The sequence below is a fragment of the Cibotium barometz genome, chromosome 32 (genome assembly GCF_041138505.1).
Source record: "Cibotium barometz isolate CiBa-2024 chromosome 32, ASM4113850v1, whole genome shotgun sequence".
Classification (NCBI taxonomy): Eukaryota; Viridiplantae; Streptophyta; class Polypodiopsida; order Cyatheales; family Cibotiaceae; genus Cibotium; species Cibotium barometz.
In genome coordinates this window covers 28,224,866-28,252,354 of record NC_141077.1, presented here as the reverse complement: position 1 = coordinate 28,252,354, position 27,489 = coordinate 28,224,866, and the positions used below count along the sequence as shown (strand labels likewise).

The window sequence follows — 27,489 nt, the reverse complement described above, 5'->3', positions numbered from 1 at the left end:
AGCCATATGCCCCCGACTCTAAGCATCAGGACCGTCCACCACACAGAGACATGTATGGGAGGTTCTTCGCTGATCGACATGACATGCTCTCATCACACAAGCCTGACCCTCTTTCTGCCCTGAGATTGGTAATGGCTGAGGAGGGCTCATAGGACAATCATCTGCAATCTTGATGTATACGCACATTGGTGTTTTTTCCATTTTTTTCATTTCCTTTTTAGTTCTTTCCATGGTACCATTCTATTACTTGTGGTCTCATAGACCCTTGAGGTCTTCCATAGATGTTAATATAACTCTCTCTCTCTCTCTCTCTCTCTCTCTCTCTCTCTCGCTCATAGAGCAGTCATCTTATGTCGTGCTCGTCGGCCATGTCCACCAGGATCCCGACCACGGTATCCTCACCTTCGCCAGATCAGAGCCATTATTGCTCGGCATCGGAGGCGCCTACCTCGCTTCTACGACCTCTCCATTCTAGATAGCCCCATGGCAGAGATACTTGATCTAAGGAGAGGGCAACACTTCAACTGATCAGCATACATGGATCTACCTGATATACATTTTCCAGTATTTTCTACTCAGTATCATCTCGGAGTCTTACAATTCTGTTTTTATAATTGTAAGACAATCAAATCATTGTACTTTTTAGTCTCATTTAGTTGTTCTCTTTGATGAGACACCAACTTCAGATGTACTCTCAGTTTTGGTCTCATAGGCCATTATGGCCTCTTAGAGACGTTAATATATCATTTCATTTCATTTCTCTCTCTTTCTTTCTTTCTCTCTACTTGAGATCAGAGATGCCTGGGATTATTTCTACTTGAGCTCAGGAGACACAGAGAGACCCTCTTGGTAGACAGGAGGCCGAGCCATGATGTACCTAGACAGAGGACCTTGACAGATTTCTTCGGCACCAGCACCGGCAACCCAGCCCACACACCTCCTGATATCTCCTCCATTGGGCCATCAGGGCACCGACCATGCTCCCAGGGAGTCACCACTGATAGAGCAGTTATCTTATGTCGTGCTCGTCAGCCACGCCCACCAGGATCCCGACCACGGCATCCTCACCATCGCCAGATCAGAGCCATTATTGCTTGGCATCGGATGCGCCTACCTCGCTTCTACGACCTCTCCATTCTAGACAGTGTGTGTCACATCCATATAATATAGAAGTACAAAATATTATATGTAGAGTGTCCTTTCACACTTGATATCCAAGGGGCCCCATGGCGGAGATACTTGATCTAAGGAGAGGGCAACACTTCAACTGATCAGCATACATGGATCTACCTGATATACATTTTTCAGTATTTTCTAGTATTTTCTACTCAGTATCATCTCGGAGTCTTGCAGTTCTGTTCTTATAATTGTAGGACAATCAGTTTATTGTACTTTTTCTCTTTGATGAGACACCAACTTCAGATGTACTCTCAGTTTTGGTCTCATAGGCCACTATGGCCTCTTAGAGACGTTAATATATCATTTCATTTCATTTCTCTCTCTCTCTCTCTCTCTCTCTCTCTCTCTCTCTCTCTCATTCGGTCTTTTGGAAGACGTTAATAAAATCTTTCTTTCTTTCTTTCTTTCTCTCATGTTGGCAACTATGCACAGGCCACTAAGAAGAGAATGGCCACAACCAGCCAGGCCCCCCCCCACTCCCTTGAAATCCCGTGTCCACCATAAAGGTGGGGGATATGAGGGGGCCAATCGTATTTTACCCTTATATACTATGATGGACAAATCGAAACACCATATGGGATATCTAGAAGCCATCGCATGCCATGTGGAATCTAAGCCTCCTTTCGACATAATGGTGCAGATGACCGCGACACCACGGGGAGCCCATACTGAGACAGGCGCTCATCACACCCACCATCAGACAGGTGGTGCCCCCCATTCGTTACAGAGAAGACTTAAACCCAGCCACCTTCTCCCAAACAGCTCCCAAGCCCTCATACAGACACAGATGCTGGTACCATCTCAGCACGCCACAAGCGAGCTCCACAACAAGCATACACAGCAGCAGACAACGACCAAACTCTGATACCATGTTGGCAATTACACAGGTGACCAAGAAGAGAATGGCCACAACCGCCGCCCCCCCACTCCCTTGAAATCCCATGTGTCCACCATAAAGGAGGGGGATATGAGGGGGCCAAGGGTATTTTACCCCTATATACTATGATGGACAAATCGAATCGACGCCATATGGGATATCTAGAAGCCATTGCATGCCATGTGGAGAGAGAAGGGAGATTAACTTCAACATCTCACACACACACATACGCGCGCGCACACAGAGACACACACATGGGGATCCTAATTGAAAGATCCCGCATTTAAGTTCCATTTTCAGCTGTTGCTCTCATCCTCAATTCTAAATGCCATCCCTGGACTTCAGTGCCATGCATGAGGAGGAAATCAAGAGGAAGCGAGGAGGCAGAGAGACTGTATCTAGCTTAAAATTCAAGGATAGCTGAACCAGATGTAGTTTCATGATGATTCAATAGCAACACCATGGATACTTAACACTATTTACAACAACTAATGAGCCTGTTTGCTCACGTAGACCATGTGAAACATAACTTTAGATGCTTTTACGATGAACTCATATTGGTTGAGAATTTGTTGGACCCTACAAACAAAGAATCCATTGAGATCATCAAATTTATTAACAGTCAAGATCAAACTCTTTTGTCTAAATCAGATAATTTTCCAGTGTTTTTGGAACTTGCAGATGCACCATCATGGTGTTCATCTTTTGCACTCCTCCTGAACCAAATAATAAAATGTTATAAGCAGATCATGAACCAGATTAAGAACCAGATTAAACACCATCCACTCAAAAGAAACAGATGCTAAACTAACTTTTATTATGAAGGCAGTGTTCTGTTACCTTGGGCTGCTGTGTGCAAAGCTGCTGCCTCCTTCACCATCACTCTCCCAATCTCCTAAACCAATGTTTTCTTCCAACTGCTCAAAGTGATGATCTGGGACAATTGCTGTTGGGCTTGACACTGCAGAGAGCATTAAGTTACACTGTTGTGGTTGCTCATCTGATAAGGATGGCACCCTCTGTGTTGTCAACTGCCCCACCACCTGGAAAGTACGCGTCTCAAGATCATCAAGGCTGTTCCGTGACACAGGATTTTTAGAGATAGCGAGCATATCGGACAGCTGTGAAAGCTCCCTTGATCTTGCAAAAACTTCAGACTGTTCACTGCCTTGCCGTGACACTGATCTTCGACCACTCAAATCACCTTCAAAATCCAAGTCATGACCCCTTCTCTGGGACTGATCTGGACTTGGACTCTGCAAACTCAACAGCATCCGATGTCTCTGAGAAATGACACTTTTAGTGTATGCATGAGCCTAAGTAAATGGTGTTGTGAAGATGAGCCTAAGTAAATGGTGCATACTTGTAAGATCTCCTCGTCCTCAGAGACGGGATCCTCCACATTTGCATCATTGCCCGAGGCGGACTCTGTCTCTTCATCAAAAATAGATTCAAGGATGCTCATGTCACGAGAATGGACAGCTCTCTGCAAAACAATGAGCAACAAATTGAACCTGTCCTCTCATATGGCCACATGAGGAAACATCTCAAAAATAGTTAAGCAATGTAGGGTTGGTCATTAAAAGCTGAAATCTGGCTATAATCCTAAAGATAAATCAGACTTACAGGCTCCATAACAAGACCAGGTCTTCTAGGACAACCATAACTTCATGTGGTTTTTTGGAGAGTAAAGGGCTGTGCTTCTTTGAGGCTAAACCTATTTTAAGTGCAAAGAGGTGTGACAATAAACTAAGAGAATGATAAAGTTGTGATGAGAGAAGCTCTAGGAAATACCTGCTATCAAACTGATTGCCATTACAGGATTTGTAAGGATTTAAAATGCATTGAGGATGCTAATGGGGCTTATGATACAAAGTAAACATAACTGAGATAGCTACCATCACAATGGTGCCGCTGATGCCATATTCAAGTTCCTACGACATTATTATTTTGCAGTCTCAGGTGATGCCATTTAAGTTGCCTACAAGATTGTTTTGCACTATGCTTGCAGTCAAGTCTGTTTAAAGTGTCCTCAGAGTGTTGAGGACTCCCAGACATACTACATTGTGTCATGCATAAAGCTACTTTGTAAAAGAATGCAAGCAAAAAATCTAAGATTTATGTTAAAAACCCAAATTGTAGATCTTGCAGTTATGTACCATTCAACTTGAGACTACAATGCACAAGAATATTCTATTACTTCCAAGAAGCTGTTACATGCCCCTCACTGCACACAATCATTGATCACACTGAGATGGAGAACACACAGGGCGGAATGATGCAATGACTACAAGACTCAATAAACAAGGCGAGATGACAATGACAGAGCGGACTGAGCTGAAAAGATGTAGGATGTCCCAACGGTTCCATTAATGTGTCTTTTAACTCTCTGAAGAGTCACTAACATATCCAAGGATGCGGTCAGTATCTTCTATCTTTGGTAGATGCCAATCCGCATGACAATGTGGTGCCTGCTAATGTGTGCAACTCTGATGTATCTGTTGGTGCGGCATCTGGATCCTACGGCCAAGCCACGCTGTATATGCAAAGAAGGGGGCATCTAGAGTTTCCTCCTGATCTGCAGGATCATGCCATGTCCACTCTCCCGGGTCCCACTACAACCGCGTGAGAGGTCGGCATTCCCAAATCCATAGCCGCCATAGTCTCTCCCTGGCCACCTTGGCCAGTGCTGGATCGATGTGCCATTCCCGTGCCCAAAAACCAATCACCCTCACCCTCTGCAAGGTGCAGACTCTGAGATCCTCCAAGGGGTGCTTTGATCTCTCTAGTCTGCCATGGGATCCGATAGAGAAAGTAAGCAGACCACTAATCTCATCTGCTCCATGGACCGCCTTAAGAATATCGTGTCTGGTAAACACACCTAACCACACTGGAGGGGTCGGGTCTGGAATAGGAGTCAGCCACTCCTGGGGAATAGCCGAGTCTATGTCGATGCTGAGCCTCTCTCTACCCCGGATCCCTGTCATGCCTCTCTCTTGCTCCTCTTGAGGTAACATCCTGTGTGCAATCCAATCTCTGAGAGACCTGGCTGGTCCCATGCTCAAGGCACCCCAGGATATATGCTGTCGGGCCCCTAGGATGTGGCCACTGGGTAAACGGATCAGGGGGTTCCAAACCAAGGGCTACTGAAGCTGCTCCTCTGAGGCAACTAGAACACATTGCCCAAGCATGAAGTCGACTAGCTGTGAATCTGTCCTCAAAGGCTGGGCTAAAACCACGGGCTCACATCTCTGTGAAAATCCATCTAGTACTCTGTGGCCACGGGCCCCCAAGGCGCGGAGTGCGGGCTGAAATCCGAGACAAGAGGAAGTCCTTCCAGGGCTCGCCAATAGCGGGATCGATGAGGCGAAGCCCCCCTCTACTACGTGGCTAAATGATCATTCTCCATGCCACCTTGGTCCTGGCTGGCCGCCCATCACTTCCGGCCCGCAAAAGTTCCGGATCAAATGTTGTACCTGGCCAATACATGCCCAAGAAAAGGCCCAACACGAAGTGATGTACCACATGGTGGCAAGAAGTACCTAGTTTGCCACCACCACTCTGCTTGCTAAGGATAGCCTCGTCGAGCTCCAGTATAAAAGTTTCTTACGAATACTCAGAAGAAGCAGAGCGAGCTGCTGCTCGGGAGAGATGTCAATGCTAACCTGGCAACAGAGGTAGCGAACTGGAGTGCCCCTCCTAGAAAGCCTCAACTGGTTGCCAAGTCGGGGTGGGTGCTAACCCTACCCAAAAACCACACGACTTGTGCCAGTTGATCTGCGCTCCTGATGACGACAAAAAATCTCAATCGCCTCCAGGAATCTTTGGAGATGCCCAACATCTCTTGCAAGGTAGGCTGCTGTGTCATCTGCAAACTCTGAGTCCAACAGCTCCTCCTGTGTGAGAAGGAGAGGGCACAATCCCTAAAGTCCGGTCTCCTAGGCAGAGAGAAAACTACTCATGTCCTCGGTGACAAATAGAAAGAGGTACGGTGCTAGAGGACAACCTTGTCAAACTGAGCGGGAAAGCGAGAATCTGTCGCCTCGGGCTCCCTGAATGAGAACTTGGCTGTGTGATGCTGAATAAAGTCTCGAGACTCCATGAATCCACTCCATGAGGAATCTCGTCCGGCTCATAGTTCCCTCTAGAAAGCTCCAATCCACCCTGTCATAAGCTTTCTCAAAGTCTAGGAGAAGCACAATGAGGTCCTGCTGCCGCATCGTGGCCAAAGCTATCGCCTCCTAAAAGGTAAAGATGTTGTCCAGAATGCTCCGATCCTGAACAAAACTAGTTTGAGTGTCATGGATCAAGTGTGGGAGAGAAGGCTGAAGTCGCCGGCTAATGGCCTTGGCCAAAATCTTATAGGCCGTCCCTAGAAGGGTGATGGGTCTCCACCGTCGGATCTCCAATCTGTCACCACCCTCGGGAATCAGATGAATCAGGCCCTCTATGAGCCGCTCTCGCATGGCACCTGTGAGCATAATCTCATTGAAGGCAGCGTGAAGGCCACCTTCCATGAGGTCCCAATGGTGAAGAAAGAAAGAGACAGGAGGTCCATCCACCCTTAGGCATTTGCCCTGGGTAATGCCCTCACTGCCTCCGCCACCTCCTCTGAAGTGAAAGGGGTCAATAAGAGGAGGGAGGGAACCACCTCTGTTGTGTGCCTCCAGACTCTCTCGCGTGCGTCCATCACTTGGGCGGATAAAGGGGCACCAACAAGAAGAGATCGGAAGAAATCCGTGGCGATGACTCTCACATGTGGGGCGTCAGAAACAATAGCTCCATCCTGGCCACGCAACCTATGACTACCGTCTCTCCTCCTATGGGGGCCTGCTATCTCAAAGAAATCTCTAGTAACTCTGTCCCACTGGCCCAAGGCTAGCCCTAGCATGATATCTATACTCCACCCTCCTCTCCTCAATGGACCGAATCTCTGTGCGGGCGGCAAAAATCTGATTCTCAATCCACGGGCTGTTTGGGAAACTCTCTTGTAGACGTTGTAAAGAGGCTAGGCCCCTCCTTAGGCTCCTCTCCTACTCCCAAAATCCCTCCAATCTACGCCGGGTTGCATCCTGTAAGAAAACACTGATCTCCCCCAAGCCATCATCCAAAGTGCACGCTGTAGAGCCTTAGGAAAAGCCCAGTCCTACCCATATCTGCTCTATCCGGCTTTAGATCTCGGGGTCCTCAATGAGGCTGTTTGGAATCTTGGAGCTCACATGCCTGTCATGCCTCCATGGGTCCTCTAGGGACAAAATAACTGGGGCATGATCTGAGAAAGTAGTGCCTGCCAGAATACCAACCATACCTCTGCGACTGCAAGCCCACTCATCGATGTAAAACCTGTCTAGCCGAGAGAGGTTGGGGCCAGTGCTCTGCCTATCAAATCGAGAGAAACTAAGACTCCCAGGGTTACGCCCGAACTCTGGGAGATGCCAAGGGTCCTATCCCCTAAGAATCAATATCATCTCCTCCCAGGTAGAGTACTCCGCTCCTGAGACTGTGGCCGTACCACCTCCAAGTATGTCCTCTGTTGCCTCTATCATATTGAAGTCACCACCCATGCACCAACAATCAGCCTGAGGAAGGGCCTATCGGACAGTGCTCCAAAATATAGCTCTACCTACAGCAGTATTCGGGGCATAAATGTTGAGGAAGCCAACGCTATCCTCACCCATCATAATGGTAAGCCACTGAGCATGTCCTGGAAGTATGACTCCTGATCCTGTCACCGATGGCAGAAGTTGCTCACTAATAGAGAGACACACTCCTCCCTGCGTCCCTGGGCTGAAGGGCCGAAGGATGGGGACCAAAAAGTATGGCTCCTACCTTGTGAAATCTTCTCGCAGCGGCAGGTGCGCCCCTCAATAAGGTGATGTTCTTGGAGGAAAACAATGTCGATAGGTCCCCCCATGATAGCTCGCTGAAGGGCCAAAGGGCCGAAGGATGGGGACCAAAAAAGTATGGCTCCTACCTTGTGAAATCTTCTCGCAGCGGCAGGTGCGCCCCTCAATAAGGTGATGTTCTTGGAGGAAAACAATGTCGATAGGTCCCCCCATGATAGCTCGCTGAAGCCCTCCTCTAAGGATGCCTCGTCTATGAAAACACTAAGGGCCCCCTAAACCCTGAATGTTCCCTGAGACAATCCTCAAAATATCAAACTCTGTGTGAGGCGGAACTATCGGAACTGCTCTCCCCTTGAAGAGTCTTGGGCACGGGTTTAGACGGGGAATAGTCACAACCTGACCTGGTGCGAAGTTGTGCCAAGTGGGCATGTATCCTGCCCTCCATGTACTGCCACTTTGTCCAAGCGAGAGTATGCATACTCCGTGCTCTATCGATCACACTGAAGATACCTGTATAAGAAGGGGGGAGAGGAACTGCGATAGAGGTATGCATGAACACAAAGAGTAGCACCTCCAGGTTGGAGGTCACCATCTCCCCTTCCTGGTCTTTGTGGGCTGATCCATCATGCTCCATCCTGGCCAGAGGCCATAGATGAGTAAGAACGTCAATGATGTGGAGATCCCGAAGATGATGTGATAGCAGTGGCCACCGACTCTGAATCCCACTCTGTCCCTGGGTTGCACTCAAGGGGTAAGAGAAAATACGCGTGCCATTCTCTAGCGTAGAGGGTTTGGAGTGGTGGAAGACCACGCATATCTGAATAGGGGCCACGACTCCTCAAAACTGTCTGTCCCTTCCGTCGGAAGACACCGAAAGAAACTATAATCCATAGGCTGCCCCAAGCTCCTAGGGGGCCCGCTTGGAGACTCAGGTGGGAGAATCCTCACTGGTGAGGCTGTAATGGTCATCTCCACCGCTTCAAAGAAGCGATGAATCAGGCGACGAACGGAGCTCGTTGGCTGTCTCCTCTCTGGATTAGGGGCTGCGGGGGGGTCAACGGGAATACTTTGGAGAGGCGGGGGGGGGGGGGGGGGGGATGATGGAGGGCACGGAAGAAGAGGAAGGGGCAGATGGAGCGACTACCGGATAGAGTCAGAGGTGAGGGTGGGGACAAGTTGGAGGAGGAGGCGAGGGGGAGCGGGAAGTCAGACAGGCTGGAGAGGGATGCTGCAAAGAGGCATCCATCGGAGAGGAAGGCTGCTGCGGAAGGCTCGACGGAGAGAGGATGGGGTCAACCGGCCCCACTGGGCACTAAGGGCTAGAAGAGGAGTTGTGAGGAATCGGTCGCCACATCCGCGCCCGCGAGGGGGGGGGGGGGGTGCTCTCTGTGTGACTGGGGGGACCCGCCGTTTGTGGGTGGGTGCTGGGATAAGTGCTTGTAACGGTTCTCTGACAGAACCGAATCCTCCTGCATGCTGCTAGCCTGGTGCGCACTGCGACGACGCTCAGCTCTGGTGCTCGGCCGGCGACTAGGGTGGGGGCTGATCGCCCGGCACTCTCCAGCTGATGGGTCATCCATGGTCGGTACTTGATGCTCCACGGTCTGGGAACCTGCTCCTCCCTCGGCCATCTGGTGCGGATCTGAGCGGGAAGGAGGAGGGGGGACCACCAGGGGGGGTCTCCTAGACTGACGCCAAGGGCAAGCTTTGGTCTGATGACCAATCTGCCTGCAAGGCCGGAGTATTCACTCTCTGCATAATGGGGTCACCCCGAAGGCTGGGAATAGCTATCATGTGTGGCACAGAATCCAGTGAGGCAACACAGATGCGTAGAGATGGAATCCCGGCTGCTCGTGCAAGGGCCGAGGCAGCGGTGGGGGGGGATTCCATCTCTCCCGATGGCACCACCAATCACCGGGAGAAGAGGAAGGTATTCCTTCCCGAGGCCTGGAAAGCATATTGCCACAGGAAAGCCTGAAACTCCAGCTAGAGTGTCCGATGCTGGGTTGAAGCCGTGCTGCCATTGTGCAAAGAAGCCCTGAGCCGTACGCAATGCAACGGGGCTCAGCTGCATGACAACATCAGACGCCGCTGGTGAATCGAACTCAACCTGATAGTAGCCATGCCCCAATGGATGAATATCTGCGATCTTTGTAGGCGCAGCTAGTAGGATAGCTTGAAGAAGATCCCTGAGTTGGCCACGCGCGGGGCAGCTACCGACGATTTTGCATACTAGGGTGGAGGCCTCTAGGGATGCGTCAGTCGTATAGCGGGATTCTGCAGGTCCGCTTCTGAAAATGATAGGTAGGTAACGGCGGCCTCGTTCGGGGGAGACAAAGCGGCTGCAATGGAGTCCTCTTGGGGGCGAAGACCAGAAGAGGCCGCAACTTGCCGAAAGTAAAGAACTGCCCACAAGCTGAGGGCTCTGCCAAAAACGACGACGGAGAAAAAAGGGGGAAGGCAACAAGGCAAGAGGCATGAGCGAAGGGGGGGGAGGGGGGGTGGAGGAAAGTGAACGAGAGTAGCAAGAAAAAGAAAAAGGGGAGAGAGGAGGGCGGGGGCTGGCGGGGAGGCGCAAACGGAAAGGCCGCCGGGGGGTGGGGGAGAGCGAAGGTGGAGACAAGGGGAGGAAAAGGCAGGCGAAGAGGGGGAAGGGGGTGAAAATGAGAAGAGGCCCCAAATGGTGCTGGCGGGTAGGGTGGCGAAGGCGGAAACAAGGGGGGCACAGGCGGAGGCAGGGGGCAAGAGGGGGGGAGGGGGCACGGAGGTGGGGGCAGATGGAAGGCGACGAGCAGGGGGAGGAGGCGAAGACAAAACGGGCAGGGGTGCGAGGATTGGGCACGAGTAGGGGGAAGGGGCGAAGGCGACGGCAAGTAGGCAGGTGCGTGGGGAGCTCGCAGCTCACACGACGATCATTTCCACAATTTCTCCAGAATACTTTTTCTCAATCTGCGGATGGCATCTGCTCAAGGGAAAATGCAATTCGTCATTGTTGTTCTGACATTGGGGGTAATGATATTCATGCTCCATGTGTGTGGGAAGCCCTTTACAAGTGCCCTATTGAAGAGATGTATAAGGAAGGGAGCTATGGTGGTAGAGGCATAAGAGAAGTGCTCACCTTGTATCCCTATATAATCTGCGGATCTCCCATGATGTAGCCTCTTGAGAGCTTTCTCTATCATACTTTAAGTGAAAAAAGTAGAGGTGGTGGGTCGAGGATCCTCCATGGTGATGGCCATGTCGTTCTTGAGGGTCTCCACTTGGGCTTGAAGTTGTTGGATCATGGCGTCCTTTCCCTCCATCTCCTTTTCCATTGAGGTGAGCTTTTGGGTCATCTCTTCAATATGTTGAGCTTCGGCTTTGTATTACTTGGCATGGCTTTCTTCTTGTATCACCAATATGTCACGTATGCACCGGAGGCCGGCCTTTGCATGAGCTCCTAGTGCATTGGTCTCCTTCCTAGGTACTAGAAGTAGCTACATTCCTTTTATTGCGTTGTTGAGACCTGCCAAAAGTAACCTAACAGCTTTGGTGTTTGTCAATTTTGCTACTCTGTGGTGATTACTGTATTTCCCCCTTTCTGTGTAAACAAGTCAGCCCATTGGACTGCTCTAGATGGGCCACAATTCGCGATCATTAGAGCGGACGCGGGTAGAGGGCGAACGCAGAAGTGGACTGAGTGGATGACGCGGACAGGCATAATCGGACAGGTAGATGCGAGAGCAGTCAGACGGACGCGGGCAGGAGCGGATAGGTGGGCGCGGACAGGAGTGCTCAGTGGACAGGTGGACGCGGATAGGTGAACGTGGATACGCGGATGCGGAAGCGGACAGGAGCGGACAGGTAGATGTAGAATCGGATAGGCGAACGTGGAATCGAAAGCTCAGTTTGCGACTCTTTTTGCCGAAATTGAAAAAGACACAGACGACCCTCATTGGCAAAGTATTTGGGTCTCATTCCTCCCGTCTCTAGGCCCGTGACTGCGTCCTCGTGGCGTTGCCCTCCGACCTTACTCTACACTTCAAGGATGTCAGATTACTTGGGAGAGGATTCTTCCAAGTCGACTTTGATGATGAGGATTCAGCCTCTTTTGTACTGGAGGGCAGCCGGTTCCGAGAACGATGTTCTTCCAACATTATTCTAGCTACTTCGATACCGTGGGCAGAAGACCGAAACAATGTCCCCATCACTCTCAGATTCCCAAGTCTTCGTCGTGCATATTGGCCTATGCTGGAGGCCATCAGGTCATCGTTTGGACAGGTCCTTCAGGTGCCGCCCTACCCTACCTTACCGACCTACTGAAGAGGCTTAGGTATATAATAGAGGGCTCCCAGAGCAGACACCCCCTCATAGACCAATACAAGCAGCAGCACCCACTGACTTCATCAACCCAGGTGGTCACTGCCTCGGCGAATGTTGTCCCAAGGGTTATGGTGCTCGCTGGTTGTGATGAGACTCTTGATGATTTTGTGTTGCTTCCGGGACCTAACGGTCTTTTGAAGCAACGTATGGAGGTTGCTGCTAAACCTTGCTAGTGCCCAGTTTTTCACCAACAGGGGCACTTTGCCCGGGATTGCCCTAGAGCTAGGGGCCGTAAGAGGCAGCGTAAACACGCCTCCCCCTCGACATAGCCTATGGCCCCAGCCCATCCAGTGGTCCGTCAGGTGTGGTGGGTCATGTCACGCGCCCATCCTCTGCGTGGGGACGCTGGGACCCCTCCCTCAGGTCATGCACAACAGGATGGTGATACTTTGAATCATAGTGGTGAGACCGTTGGATCATCCATGCAAAAGGATGGTGCCTCAGGCCAGGATGACATTGTTGAGTGCTCCCTGCTTGGGCAGGGTAGTTTGCAGGATGTACAGGGCTTGAAAGATTATGCAGATAAACAACAGAATGCACAAAAAGATGTATTAGGTCACGGTGCCTTGCATGGGAATCATGTATCTTGCACTTATGTGGACACTGTGCAGTGTCCCGGACATGGGAATGATAGTGGAATTTGTCCCAAAGATTACCCCCTCCTTCAGCATTATGAGAGGAGGGCTTCAACCCCGGCCCAGCGTTTGCTTCGGTCATAGGTCAAAACACCGTCTTGTCCATGAGGATTGTCTCATGGAATGTGCAAGACGACTTCCCACCCACCGCCAAAATGCCCTCTGAATGTCAATCGAAATGCCGTAAGACTCCCAATGGGGTGGGACACTCTGAATGTGTCCCAAGATAAGATGTCTGGCATTCCACACCGTATAACTGAAAAAAGGCATGCTTGTCAAAGGATTTAAAGCATCCTTCCACTCCCCACTCACCAGGGTCCCAAGGCAAATGTGTGATAGGGCAGCCACCATACAACCAAAGGCTAACACTCTTTGTGATCATCCCTGGGGGAGGGTCAACAAAGACGTGCTTCCCTAACCTGCCAACAACTCTGACTGGACGAATCTGGGGGCCCTCAATAAGGTCCTGCACATCACATCTCTCTAGCTGCCATCCATCCTGTACAGAAAAAAAGACCGATACATCATCCTCCCTAGGCAAGGAGTTACCCATAACCTGAAGAGGAACACCTATCCCAGAGAAAACCCCAAACCAAGAATGATGACGACCTTCCAAAAAAGATCCAGTAATCCAGTGGTTGGGAATGGCTGCATCAATTTGTGCAATCCTTTGGCTAGAACCTCTCAAATGCTGCGTGATATTATCCAATCTTTGCACCTCGGTAAGGCTCTGAAACCTCTTCCAAGCCAGCACTGTGGGGCATAGGGTCTCCCAGCCAGCCTAGAGAATATGCATAGCTGCCCCAAGAGGCCTACCATGCACATCTAAGATCAAATCATTCCACAGAATGGGCTGCTGGTTAGCTTCCTCCGCTGAACGTGGGGGGATGTGTACCAAAAAACTCCTCAGGCAGTCCCAGGCCCATAGGAGGGACCTAACCAGGGGGGACGAAGCGGAGCGGTGAATTGCATTTGAAGAAATAAAGCATGAGCTGGGAGTCCAGTCACCTCCACGAACAGGGACACACTTCGTGATCTGCTGCATGAGAAAGTCCTTCCACGGCTCAGTGCCTAGAAGAAAGCCCCTAACAACAAGCTTACAGAGCAAAGCCTTACATTGCACCTCGGGGTCAATGATATTCAATCCCCCTTCCTGCTTAGGCCTGATAATGGTTTCCCAAGCAACTCTGGCCTTGGTGTATGCATTTCCATCAAGCCCTGACCAAAGAAAGTTCCGAATAAGGCGACGAAGCTGGCCAATGCAGCCCTTATGAAAAATCCAACATGAAGAAATAAACCAAGACGTGGCTAGCAAAACTTGGTTAACCACCAAAGCTCTAGAGGCCAAGTTGAGCTTCCTCCTACTCCAGTGATGAAGTTTTCTTTTAATGCTTAAGAGCACCGGAGCAAACTGTTGTGCAGGAGGGGAGATGTCAACGCCCACCTGACAACCAAGGTATCTGGCATAGCATCCTCTCTCAACCCAAGTAAAACCAACATCTGTACCCCAATCTGCAAGAGGAGAATCACTGATGCAAAAACCAATTGATTTATGCCAATTGATAGTAGCTCTTGTTGCCAAACAAAACGCCTCCAAAGGCTGTGCGGAAAGCACATAAACAAGCATGTGAAGCCTCAAGGAACAATGCCGTATCATCTCCTAACTCAAAGTCCAAAAACTTTTCCTCCGTGCATAAAGGCAGCCTCAGACCCACAACACCAGGGGCAGCCCGAAGAAACCTGCTCATAGTCTCAGCTACAATGAGGTAGAGTAAAGGGGCGAGGGGATATCCCTGCCTCACCGAACGGGAAATCTGAAAACGCTCGCCGTGCCCTCCACAAGCTAAAACAGTGCTATGAGCCTCCTTGTATAGGCAGGACACCCCTCTGATTCAGTTTTGGGAAAACCCCATATGTGCCATAGTGCCCTCCAAAAAATCCCAATCTGTCTCATAAGCTTTTTCAAAATCAAGCAAAAGAATGGTAAGAGGCTGCTGACTAGACTTTGCCCACTCGACAGCTTCCTAGAAAGAAAAGCTGTTATCAAATATACTCCTTTCTTGGAGGAACCCATTCTGTGTATCATGGATAGTCCTTTGGAGAATCGGCTGCAACCTTATACTCAAGGCTTTAGCTAAGATCTTATATGCAGATCCAATGAGAGTGATGGGCCTCCATTGTTTAATGTCAATCATCCCCTAGGCATGAACCACTGGACAGAGCATGTAGTGCGTGAAGGAATTCATCCTTCGAGAAAGGGGCATCCAGGGAAGAACACATAACATCTGTAATGAGCTTGGGCATGCACTCCCAGACTTTCTGCCATGCCACATTACTCGGAGGAGAGGGCACCACTGCAGTCAACAAAGACCGATAAAAATATGAAGCAATACCCCTTACCTTGTCAGGCTCAAGCTGAACCTCACCCCGTGAATCCTGCAAATACCTCACAGAATCCTTGCTATGGGAAGGCCTGTGTGCTGAAAAAAACTCTTTGTTGCGTCTACCACCCATTTGAGTCCAAAAAGCCTCGTTCGCATGAAACGCGAACTCAGCCCTCTTGTCCATGGCCAACTGCAGCTCTGCTCTAACTGTGGTCAAGAGGTCTGTAATCCAAGACGCATGTGGATGCTTTTCATGTTCCCTCTGAAGAGCAGCAATCCTACGCCTAATAGCTCTCTCCTTGTCCAGAGCCTCCTTCTTCTTGGACAAGGCAGTGCTATGATAATGATGGCTGGTCCTCTCAAAAGCCAGCACAATAATATGACGAGGATCAGGACCATTACAAGATCTCCATCTCTCTCTGATCTCAAGGGAGATGTCAGTATCTAGATAAAGAGAGTCAGGGATACGGACACGGGGAGAGGCCGAGCGAGCCCCAAGCTCCCTGAGACACAAAACGACGGGGCAATGATCGGATTTGGTGGTGCTAGGCATAATAGCAATGGTGCCTCCTCTGTCCAGGGACCAATCATCCACATAAAATCTGTCCAGACGTGCAAAGATGATCTCAACCCCGCTCCTGCGGTTATGCCAAGAGAAAGATAAGGAATTTGGCCTTCTCTGGAAGTCATCCTTAGTCCAGCAATCCCTGCCAAAGAAAGAGAGCGTGAACCTCTCCCATGAGGCTCGCTCCAAAGGGTGTAAACCCCCTTCACGTCCACCCTTCTTGTCAGAAGGTTGCTCAACCATATTGAAGTCTCCTCCCACTATCCAATGATCAACCTGGGGAATGACATTTGTAATGGTGTCCCAAAAGGCCACCCTTTCACCTCTCACGTTAGGTGCATAAATATTCAAGATTCCCAATTTCTGACCCTCATGCATGATCAAGATCCACTGCGCTCTAGTAGGGATGATAACACCGTGCCCAATAACATGAGGCATAACAGATGCTGCCACTAAAATGCAAATACCCCCTCTAGTCCCAACAGCCGAGGACCAAAAGGTGTGGCCAGAAAGTATCTTACCAGTTTAGCCACACTAAGATCTATCCAATTTGTGTTCCTCCAACAAAAGTATATCCATAGATCCTCCTGTAATAGCAGGGTGAAGCTGGTCCTTCACAAGGCGTTTCCTACCACGGGTGGGAAGCCCTCCAAGGCCCTAAACATTCCATGAGACGATTCTCATGGAAGAGAAGAGGGTTTGATCCCCCGATCTAAGAAGACGATGGGCAGCCTGAGGATGCCTCTCATAATGTTGGAGGACGGGATAATCCACGGGGCAAAGTCCACTCACATGCCCTTGTCCGGGGCCCTGCATAGTACCTGCATATGTACGAGAAACCTGTGCGCCCTGCGGGGCATCAAGGGCAATGGCATCATGCTGAAAATCTTGCAATACATGATCCCCACTGCGCTGAGCATCCTGCATATCGCCGCCTCCAAGTATAGAGGACTCAATAAAATCATCCTGATCTGATATATCATCTCCCTGCAAAAAAGCATGAGCTGATACATCCCTCTTCCCAGAAACATCATCTATCTGAGGTGCAAGATCCGAGGAGGTCTTCCCATCAATCGCACTCGGGGGTGTGGGGGGGGGGTGAGAGACAGCTCGCCACACCTGGCTGACTATAGGACGGGAAGGATCCAAGGGAGATGAGCCTGAGAAGCACGCTTGCAAGGCCTCCTGCGACCCCGAGCCCGAGGGCAATCTCGAGCAAAGTGACCTTGTTGGTGACAAACCCGTCACTGATCGGGTTTACCTGCAATCTCCATACGTTGCTTCAAAAGACCACTAGGGCCCATGACCCTTGGGAGAGCATCCGCTGAGGTAGTAACCACTTAGGCAGAAGATGTCGGCAAAGTGTGGAGGGGGGGCACTTGAAGAACCAGCCTAAAGGCAGACCCGATGGCCTCTAGCATAGGCCAATATGCACAAGGAAGACTTGGGAATCTGAGAGTAATCGGGAAACGGTTATGGTCTTCCTCAACAAGGTCAAAATAGCTGGAGTAGGGAAGAAAAAAAACCTTCCTTGGGCCCAATGGCAAAGGGGCAGCCCTTCAAAACCTTTGAGGCTGCGTCCTCGGAATCAAAATCCACCTGAAAGAAACCTCTTCCAAGCAACCTGACATCTCGAAAGTGTGGAGCGAGGTCGGAAGGTAGAGCCGCCAGGACCCAATCCCGAGCCTGGAGACGGGAAGGGTGAGATCCAAAGATTCTGCTCCAAGAAATGGCTCTAGACCCAAGTGAAAAAACACAACCAGTGGTGGTCGAACGCCGTGTATAAATGAATCCAAAGATGAGGAGCCAAGGAAGCCTGAGAAACCGGCTTGGTGATCAAATCTGCAACATTCTCTGCGGAAGGACAATACTCCAAACGCAAATCTCCAGCAAGAACCCGTTCACGAACATAGTGATACTGAATCTCAATGTGTTTCGTACGAGCATGAAACATAGGGTTCTTGGCGATGGCGATGGCGATGGCGATGCAACTCTGATTGTCACACCAAAGAAGAGTAGATCCGGTAGGAGGAAAGCCGAGGTCCTCCAATAATCTTCGCAACCATATCGCCTCACATGCAGCATAACAAACTGCACAGTACTCCGCCTCGGTAGAGGAAAGCGCCACAGTAGGCTGCTTTTTACTGCTCCAAGAAATGGCTCCAGACCCAAGTGAAAAAACACAACCAGTGGTCGAACGCCGTGTATAAATGGATGGATGACACCAATCTGATGATAAGTTTGCCTTTCTATAGCTACATTGTGAGGAATGCCAAGGAGCTTGTCTTGGGACAGATTCAGAGAGTCCCTGAAAGAGTGCACAGAGCGGAAACAGAGTGGCACTCGAGTGTGTTGAACAGCGAGTGCAAGAGAGAGAGAGAGAGATATGGAGCAAACTATGCTGAATATACTGAACCAAAACAGTCCCAAGCAAGAGACACTGTTAGTCTCATAAGTGAGGGAGAAAAATATGTACAAGACTGAATGAGAAATGAGAGGCCAGCACCCGCTATTTATAGTGGGGGAGTGCTGGCCGACTGGAGCTCATAAACAGGCCGACTGGAGCTGTTGGACATGGCCGACTTGAAAAATGCCAGAGTGGCTGGGAAAGATCCCAGAAAAATAGTAAAAAAGGGGTGGCCAGCCCACAAGCAAGGACCATACAAAAGGGGACCAAATGGGCACCATAAAAGAGCAGAAACTGGGGATGAAAGTGCTAACACCCCCTCTCAACACCAGATGCTGAACAAACTCCGAAAATCCGAAGATGAGGAGCCAAGGAAGCCTGAGAAACCGGCTTGGTGATCAAATCTGCAGCATTCTCTGTGGAAGGACAATACTCCAAACGCAAATCTCCAGCAAGAACCCGTTCACGAACATAGTGATACTGAATCTCAATGTGTTTCGTACGAGCATGAAACATAGGGTTCTTGGCAATGGCGATGGCGATGCAACTCTGATTGTCACACCAAAGAAGAGTAGATCCGGTAGGAGGAAAGCCGAGGTCCTCCAATAATCTCCGCAACCATATCGCCTCACATGCAGCATAACAAACTGCACAGTACTCCGCCTTAGTAGAGGAAAGCGCCACAGCAGGCTGCTTTTTACTGCTCCAAGAAATGGCTCCAGACCCAAGTGAAAAAACACAACCAATGGTCGAACGCCGTGTATAAATGGATGGATGACACCAATCTGATGATAAGTTTGCCTTTCTATAGCTACATTGTGAGGAATGCCAAGGAGCTTGTCTTGGGACAGATTCAGAGAGTCCCTGAAAGAGTGCACAGAGCGGAAACAGAGTGGCACTAGAGTGTGCTGAACAACGAGTGCAAGAGAGAGAGAGATATGGAGCAAACTATGCTGAATATACTGAACCAAAACAGTCCCAAGCAAGAGACACTGTTAGTCTCATAAGTGAGGGAGAAAAATATGTACAAGACTGAATGAGAAATGAGAGGCCAGCACCCGCTATTTATAGTGGGGGAGTGCTGGCCGACTGGAGCTCATAAACAGGTTGACTGGAGCTGTTGGACATGGCAGACTTGAAAAATGCCAGAATGGCTCGGAAAAATCCCAGAAAAATAGTAAAAAAGGGGTGGCCAGCCCACAAGCAAGGACCATACAAAAGGGGACCAAATGGGCACCATAAAAGAGCAGAAACTGGGGATGAAAGTGCTAACATCCCCTGTCAACACCAGATGCTGAACAAACTCCGAGAATCCGAAGATGAGGAGCCAAGGAAGCCTGAGAAACCGGCTTGGTGATCAAATCTGCAGCATTCTCTGCGGAAGGACAATACTCCAAACGCAAATCTCAAGCAAGAACCCGTTCACGAACATAGTGATACTGAATCTCAATGTGTTTCGTACGAGCATGAAACATAGGGTTCTTGGCGATGGCGATGGTGATGCAACTCTGATTGTCACACCAAAGAAGAGTAGATCCGGTAGGAGGAAAGCCGAGGTCCTCCAATAATCTCCGCAACCATATCGCCTCACATGCAGCATAACAAACTGCATAGTACTCCGCCTCGGTAGAGGAAAGCGCCACAGTAGGCTGCTTTTTACTGCTCCAAGAAATGGCTCCAGACCCAAGTGAAAAAACACAACCAGTGGTCAAACGCCGTGTATCTGGATCTCCAGCCCCTAGACCATCCAACAAGAGTGCGTCCTTGGCCATAAAAGATGCGAAAATCCAGAGTGCCACGCAAGTACTGAAGAACTCTGAGAGCACACCGCCAATGCTGCTGACGGGGTTTGGATGAGAAGGAACTCAATAAACTGACTGCGAAGCATATGTCCAATCAGGAGTAGGTCAACCATACCAAACAACCGACGAGAACCCGATACTGTCCCTGATCAGTCCCACGAGAAGCATCAAGTGAAGAAAGCTTCTCACCAATATCCATAGGAGAAGATACTAGTTTGCACCCAGTCATCTGAAATCTGTCGAGAATCTCTCGAGTGTACTTCTGTTGAGAGAAGAAAATGCCCTTTGAGGTCTGCCAAATCTCAAAGCCAAGAAAATAATGCAAGAGGCCAAGAACCGTCATCTCAAACTCTGTCTCCAAAGCATCCATAACAGAACGGATCCGCACAGAATAAGAACCTGTAGAGATGAGGTCATCAACATAGACCACAATGATAACAATCAACCCCCTCTCAAGGAGGATATAAAGGTTCGAATCTCCATGAGAACGGCGCAGGCCGAGCTTGTGAAAGAACTCATCAATCCGCTGGTACCAAGCTCGCGGAGCCAGCTTTAGACCATATAAAGCCTTCTTCAGCCGGTACACATGATCTTGTTTGCCCGGAACAACAAATCCTAGCGGCTGATCAATATAAACCTCCTGTGTAAGCTCTCCATTCAGGAAAGCCGACTTGACGTCCATTTGGAAAACGGGCCATCTATGATGTCCTGCAAGTGCAAGAACGGTGCGAATGGTAGTCGTCCGGGCTGTCGGAGCGAAGGTCTCATCGAAGTCGACACCAGGGCGCTGAGCATAACCCTTGGCAACCAACCTCGCCTTGTGCTTGTCCAAGCTGCCATCAGCTCGAAACTTTGATTTGAAAATCCAACGCACACCAATCACCAGATGCTGCAGAGGCCGAGGCACCAAAATCCAAGTGCCATTCCGTTCGATAGTATCCAGCTCTGTCTGCATAGCATGACGCCAAGACTCATGTGAAAGAGCCTTGTCTACAGACGTGGGATCAGAAGGACCATTAATAATTGTAGACATAAGAGCATAATTAACAAACATGTTGCCCTCATGAATTTGTTTCCGTGTAACTTTGGAAGAACGCCGAAGAGAACCAGGCGGAGGAGCAGAAGGAAGCTCACGTAACCCAGAGTCACGAACTGTCTGATAATACCAACCACGTACAGATCTGCTCGAACTCGCCGGAGGAGGAGCATGGTCATCATCATCTGATTGAGTATCCTCAACTGGAGGTGTAACAGTAACAGCGGGAGGAGGAGGAGGTGCAGGAAGAAGAAGCTCACCACCCCCCTCTGAAGATGTAGAAGTCTCGTCGAACACCACATCATGGCTCACAACAACTTTACCGGCCTGAGGATCATAAAGACGATATGCCTTGGACACAGTGCTATATCCGAGAAAAGTCATGCGTTGAGACTTTGAGTCCAACTTGGAGCGGTGCTCCTTACGCACATGAACATACGCCATACATCCAAACATAGTTGTTTCTCGTACGCGTACGAACCTATTCGTACGTACGAGTCGTACGGTACGATACCGTGCGAATTCGTACGATATCGTACGGTACGAGTTAGGTTCCCCCCCCCCCCCCCCCCCCCAAATTTTTTTTTCCCTTGAAAAAAAAATTCCAAATGCTAAAAAAAAATAGAAACCCTACTTTACGAAGATCCCAAATGCTCGCAATACTTCGCAACTTTCGTGTCCACTCAGTATTCCATATGGGGTTGTGGAGAGACCTAAAAAATCTGGCGAGGTAGACTGGTAGGATGAGAGAATCTTGCTACATCACTTGGGGATCCCTGGTATAGGTAGGCTAGACAATTAGATTCTCAAGTTATGCACGAGGGAGAACATTTGGACATGGCCATTTTGATCTAGAGAGGAGTCCCTAAACTTATCACCCTAGATGCACTCCTCGTATTTGTGCAAGGACGGTCTCTTAGTCATAAACGCTACACTGGGAGACCTTTGGTATTGCATTACCCATCCAGGTTCTTTTTTGGAGACAATCGGGAGATCCAACCGAGAGAGACACATATCCATGTACTGGTTTCTCAAGCACTGTAGACTCCTCCCCTCCCAACCTTCCCTCACATTCAAGCTTGAAGCTCCATAGCTTGTAAGTGTAAAAAATAAAAACCGTATTTTATCGTACCGTATCCCAAAATTTCATATCGTACCGAATATTCCCGTACGGTATCGTATTTTTGTACCGTGACAACTATGCATCCAAATATCCGGGAATGAACAACGGAGGGCTTCTCACCATGGAAAGCCTCATATGGAGTTTTGTCGGGAAGAGCAACAGTAGGAGACCTATTCTGAATGTAGACAGCAGTGGAAGCCGCCTCAGCCCAGAAACGTCGAGGTGATGAAGAATGCTCAAGCATAGCATGGGCCATCTCCATAATGGTCCTATTCTTCCTCTCGGCAACTCCATTCTGTGATGGAGTATATGCTGTAGAAAGCTGTCTCCGAATGCCATGTGTCTTGCAATATTGTTGAAACTCCTGGGATGTGAACTCACCCCCTCCATCGGTCCTGAGAGCCTTGACTGAGTGACCGGTCTCTTTTTTCACCTTGGCTTTCCAATCACAGAAGTGATGAAAAGTCTCATCCTTGGTCTTCAGAAAGAAAACCCAAGTATATCTGGTAAAATCATCCACCATCACGAGCATGTACAATGCCTTACTCAAAGACGCAGTACTCATAGGATCACATAAGTCTGCATGAATGAGAGCAAGTGATGTCGAAGATCTGTGTGTCGCCTCCTTCGGAAAGGCGGCTCGGTGTTGCTTCCCCTGTAAACAAGAGGAACAAGTAGAAGACGGAGCCTTGATGGTCAGTAATCCATCAACCAACCCATCCTTCGAAGCTCGCTGCAGAAGCTAATAGCTCAAATGGCCAAACAGAGCATGCCAAAGAGCAGAAGAAGCACCAGAAGAAAGCAGAGCGGTCAATTTGTAGAGACCACTATCTTGGACTCCCTGAGCCAAGATGCTACCAGTCGCCTTATCACGAATGGTAAAACGAGAAAAGATCACCTCCGCACCCTCAGTTGTAAGAGCACTCACTGACAAAAGGTTAAAAGCCAAATCTGGAATATACAGAACGTCACAGAAGTACCTCTTGTCCTCGTCAGAACAAAAGATGGGGATAGTGCCATGACCATGTACTGGCACAGAAGAAGAATCACCCAGAGTGATCTCGCCTGATCTGGCAGTGAAGTCCTAGAACCAATCTCGATGGGGTGTCATATGAGCAGTAGCACCGCTATCAACAATCCAAGACCGTGACTGAGAAGTCACAAGAGCAAGTATACGCCGAGTACCTGCTAAGAGAAGAATTCCATCATCCTTCTTGGGTTGAGACACCGTTGTGAGGAAGAGTTCTTTGCTGCTTCATCACGCTTCTTCTTGTGACATTGGGGTGACTTGTGACCCTTCTTGCCACAATAATGACATTCAATGTCCTTATTCTTTGAAGATTTGTTGTCTTTATCCTTATCGGAATCCTTGGAGTTCTTGTCAGAACCCCCTTTTCCTTTCTTTTGTTGAGTCTTCCCTTTATCTCGTGCTGCCAAAGCTCCATCAGGGCCACTGGAGGTGCCAGTCCGCTCCTCAAAGTGAGACTCAATCTGCATAACGGAGGGGAGAACTTCCTCCCAAGTAACTGGAACAGGACGAGGAGAAGAAACCAGAGACTGACAGTATGCATCAAAACTCTCTGGAAGTTTGGAGGGCAGTCGAATAGCCATATCCTCTATAGAGATATCTTTGCCACAAACAGCAAGCTCGTCCCGGAGATCTTTCATCTTCGAGATGAAAGCAGATAAAGATGGAAACGTAGAAACTGATAAGTTCATAAGTTGCTTTTCCAATGCCAAAATCCGACCCGCAGACTTAATCTCATAGAGATCTGCAAAAGCCTTCCAAACTTCATGTGCGGCATCTGCTGTATGCACATGAGAGAGAACAGCATCCTGACAGTTCAACATCAGGAAGGAGAAAACACGTCGATCATTCGACTGCCAAATATCAATCTGTGCCTGAGTCACACCACCGGAAGCAAGGGTGGGAGGGGTGGCATTGGCCGGTGTAACAAGCCAATCCCAGAGATCCACGCCACGCAAGGCCGATTTCACCTTCACCTTCCATAGGGCGTAGTTGGAACCATCCAACTTGGCAGACTCAGCAAACATATGAAGAGAAGTCGGTGCAGCCATCACAAAAGCTTGGGCTCAATTTCAAAAAATGCACAAAACTCTGAAGAAGAAGTGTCCTCCATAGGTACCAAGAGTGCCACCAAAGCCTACAACACCACAAGCCCCCTCTCCTAAGGGAAAGGGCCACTGGAGAGGAAAATGCAGCAAAGAAAGGCTGCTGTCCTGTAGAAAACAGGCCGCTTGCAGTCCAATCTCCAAATGGGCAGTGAAACGCTGATCAATAAGAGCCAGATGGCTGAATTGGATCTGAAGGAAAAGCGACCAGCAGGGTGCTGTCCAGAAAACGCAGCAGCAAAAGCTATGGATCTGGAAGAAAACGCAGAGGAGTAGGTGCTGAAAACAGGGCTGAATCTGGGGCAGCAGAAAGGTTGCTAAACTGGGAGCGATGATACAATGAAAGAGTGCACAGAGTGGAAGCAGAGTGGCACTAGAGTGTGCTGAACAGAGAGTGCAAGAGAGAGAGAGATATGGAGCAAACTATGCTGAATATACTGAACCAAAACAGTCCCAAGCAAGAGACACTGTTAATCTCATAAGTGAGGGAGCAAAATATGTACAAGACTGAATGAGAAATGAGAGGCCAGCACCCACTATTTATAGTGGGGGAGTGCTGGCCGACTGGAGCTCATAAACAGGCCGACTGGAGCTGTTGGACATGGCCGACTGGAAAAATGCCAGAATGGCTGGGAAAAATCCCAGAAAAATAGTAAAAAAGGGGTGGCCAGCCCACAAGCAAGGACCATACAAAAGGGGACCAAATGGGCACCATAAAAGAGTAGAAACTGGGGATGAAAGTGCTAACAGTCCCCACCCTTAGACCTCAAAGGAGTTTCTGGCGGAGGCTGTGGCACTCTTACAGGAAGGCACAAATCTCCTCATTCTTTTGGATTTCACTACATGGTGGACTCGCACCAACCAGTGGAGATCGGTTGTTGGTGTTAACCCAACTTGTTCGAGATGTGCAGGAGCTTCAGAGACAGTTTATCACTGCCTATGGGAATGCAGGGAAGCATAGAGGATTTGGACCGTGATAGCACACCTATTTATTTGGCAGGATTAGTAAGGATACCTACATATCTTTTGGTGCTATCATTTGGTTGACTCGGTCGGGCCCCCAACTTAGGTATGAGGGGGACGACAGGAGTCACGTCATTTTGATCAGGCAAGGAGTTGCTCAGCAGGGTTGCCTTCAGGATTTGCCAGATTCAGGATACGCCCCGGTGGCACAGAGATTGGACAGTGCATGATTGCTAGTATTACAGCCTGGCACATCTGGAAGGCTAGATGCACTGAGGCCATAGAGGGCACTATTGTCTTGGACACACAATGCCTTTGTAGGATTTGGAGTGATATTATCCATACCCTTATGGCAACCTGGGCCAGAATCCAGGGATCTTCAAGGGCCACAGAGAGAAAGCGCGACCAGTTTATGAGAGTGGGATCATGGTCTATTTTTCATTTCCATTCATATGGGACCTTGTTGGCAACAGAAGGCACCTGATTGGTTGATATCTCCTCCTAGTTCGGTTTGAAATCTCCCTTTTGTATATTTTTTCATACTTAATAGAAGTCTCTTCTCCGAAAAAAAGGGGACCGATTGAGTGAGTATATCTTGATGTGAAACAGCCGCCCTTGCAACGGCTAGTAGGTGTAAATGGGTGTGCAGAGTGAAGACTGGTTAGATGGCACCCAGTGGAATGGCCAATGAGGACAAGAGAAGGTGCCGGTGATGACCAGTACTGGCGGTGGCTTCAGCACATGGTGGGGGGGGAGCACATGGAAAAGGGACAAAGGGTAGGGGGAGGCGAGTATCAAGCGCATGAAGAAAGGGCAACAAAGTGGCGATTTCTGGTGGGAGGTGAGTAGGCGGGTGGAGGGTGTGTGCAGCTTTGGGGGGAAGCAAGCTGGAATGGCTTGAGGAAGTGAGTATTTGTTAGAAGGGGGAAGTGGGGGCAAGAAGCATGGGAGAGTGAGGCGAGGGGAGGAGACACAAATAGAGGAGGTGAGGTCACCACTAGCAACCGTGTAAACCATGCAAGCCACAACAACCAAACAACACGCACAGACTACCACCAAGACGGAGCAGCCACCAAGAAGGTAGCCCAGCTGTGAGGGCACTCGACAGTACCCCATGAGAAGGTGAGCATGATGACTAAACCTTAGATGAGCAGCATTAGCAAACTCCATTACTTGGCAAAAAACCCTAGAAACAAAGGAAACACAATAGAAACCCTAACCTAGATTAGGAGATGGGGAAGGGGGAGATGGAATCCCCCCTTCCTCAGCAGGATCGCCAGAAATCAGCACTGCCTGTAGCTGATTTGAATGCCCAAAACAAGAGAAAATGAACAAACGAATGGATTTTATTGATTGCCTTCAAGAGTAGGGAAAACCCCTTCTATACAAAAATCCCGTAGGCATTACAATCCCCTCATGTGGGATAACTCACACACACCTCGTGCTTTCATATGTGCCCACTGCCTACCGCGGGCAACCTACCCATGTACAGCTGGTCTAGACACAGCTTACACCTACAAAAAACTTATACAAGTGACTCAATGAGTCCAAAAATTTATAAGTTCTCTACTCCACCTGGGAGCCCACCTATTTGTGTCTACCAGATTGCAAATATATTATATGACTCTATCCATCTGACCCTTGTGGAGTGCTTAACACCACTACATTGAACAAGGGAAAGATTAGGCAAATATGAGCAGGTTTCTCCTACTGTCCACACTGTCATGTATGGAACCCCCCACAGTAGCTGAGCACTCTTAAAGACAACCCCAATTGTCACTCTACATTGTAGAACCCAACTAGAATCATTAAAAAGAAAAATCGTCTTCATCAGAATCTTGCCAAAGGATTTTTTGCCATTGCAAGGTGCTTACGTAAAGTCCTCCATGAATCTCACACCCCCAGGTAGCCATAGCCAAAAGCATCGCACCTTTCCTCATCACTTGATACATCATAGCTTATCTCGCAGCACTCCTCACTCTGTCTAGAACCTTGAGGAAAAACAATTATACACTCACCGACTTCTCATTCTCACAATGCAGGTCCTAACCCTAATTGGTCTAGCTGCTCATCTCACTGCAAGTCTTGAAGTTGCAAAAAGGCCCGGAGGTTTTCCCCCCCCTCCCCCCAAAACGAGACTTCTATTAAGTATGAGAAAAACATACAACAATCACAGC

The 27,489-nt window shown here is 49.2% G+C and overlaps 1 protein-coding gene across 7 annotated transcripts in view; it reads right to left on the bottom strand.

Annotated features, from left to right (window-relative positions):
* Window positions 1-2,595: 2,595 nt before the first annotated feature.
* Window positions 2,596-27,489, bottom strand: part of LOC147620045 (uncharacterized) — a 120,479-nt gene continuing 95,585 nt past the window's right edge. For all 7 annotated transcript variants that reach the window (XM_086772185.1, XM_086772188.1, XM_086772187.1 and 4 more), the window contains 3 exons: window positions 3,420-3,542; window positions 2,897-3,312; window positions 2,596-2,772 (listed from right to left, as the gene is read on the bottom strand). In XM_086772185.1, the coding sequence (XP_086628311.1) occupies window positions 2,685-2,772; window positions 2,897-3,312; window positions 3,420-3,542 (627 nt within the window). In that variant the 3' untranslated portion in view covers window positions 2,596-2,684. The remainder of the gene's footprint in view (window positions 2,773-2,896; window positions 3,313-3,419; window positions 3,543-27,489) is intronic.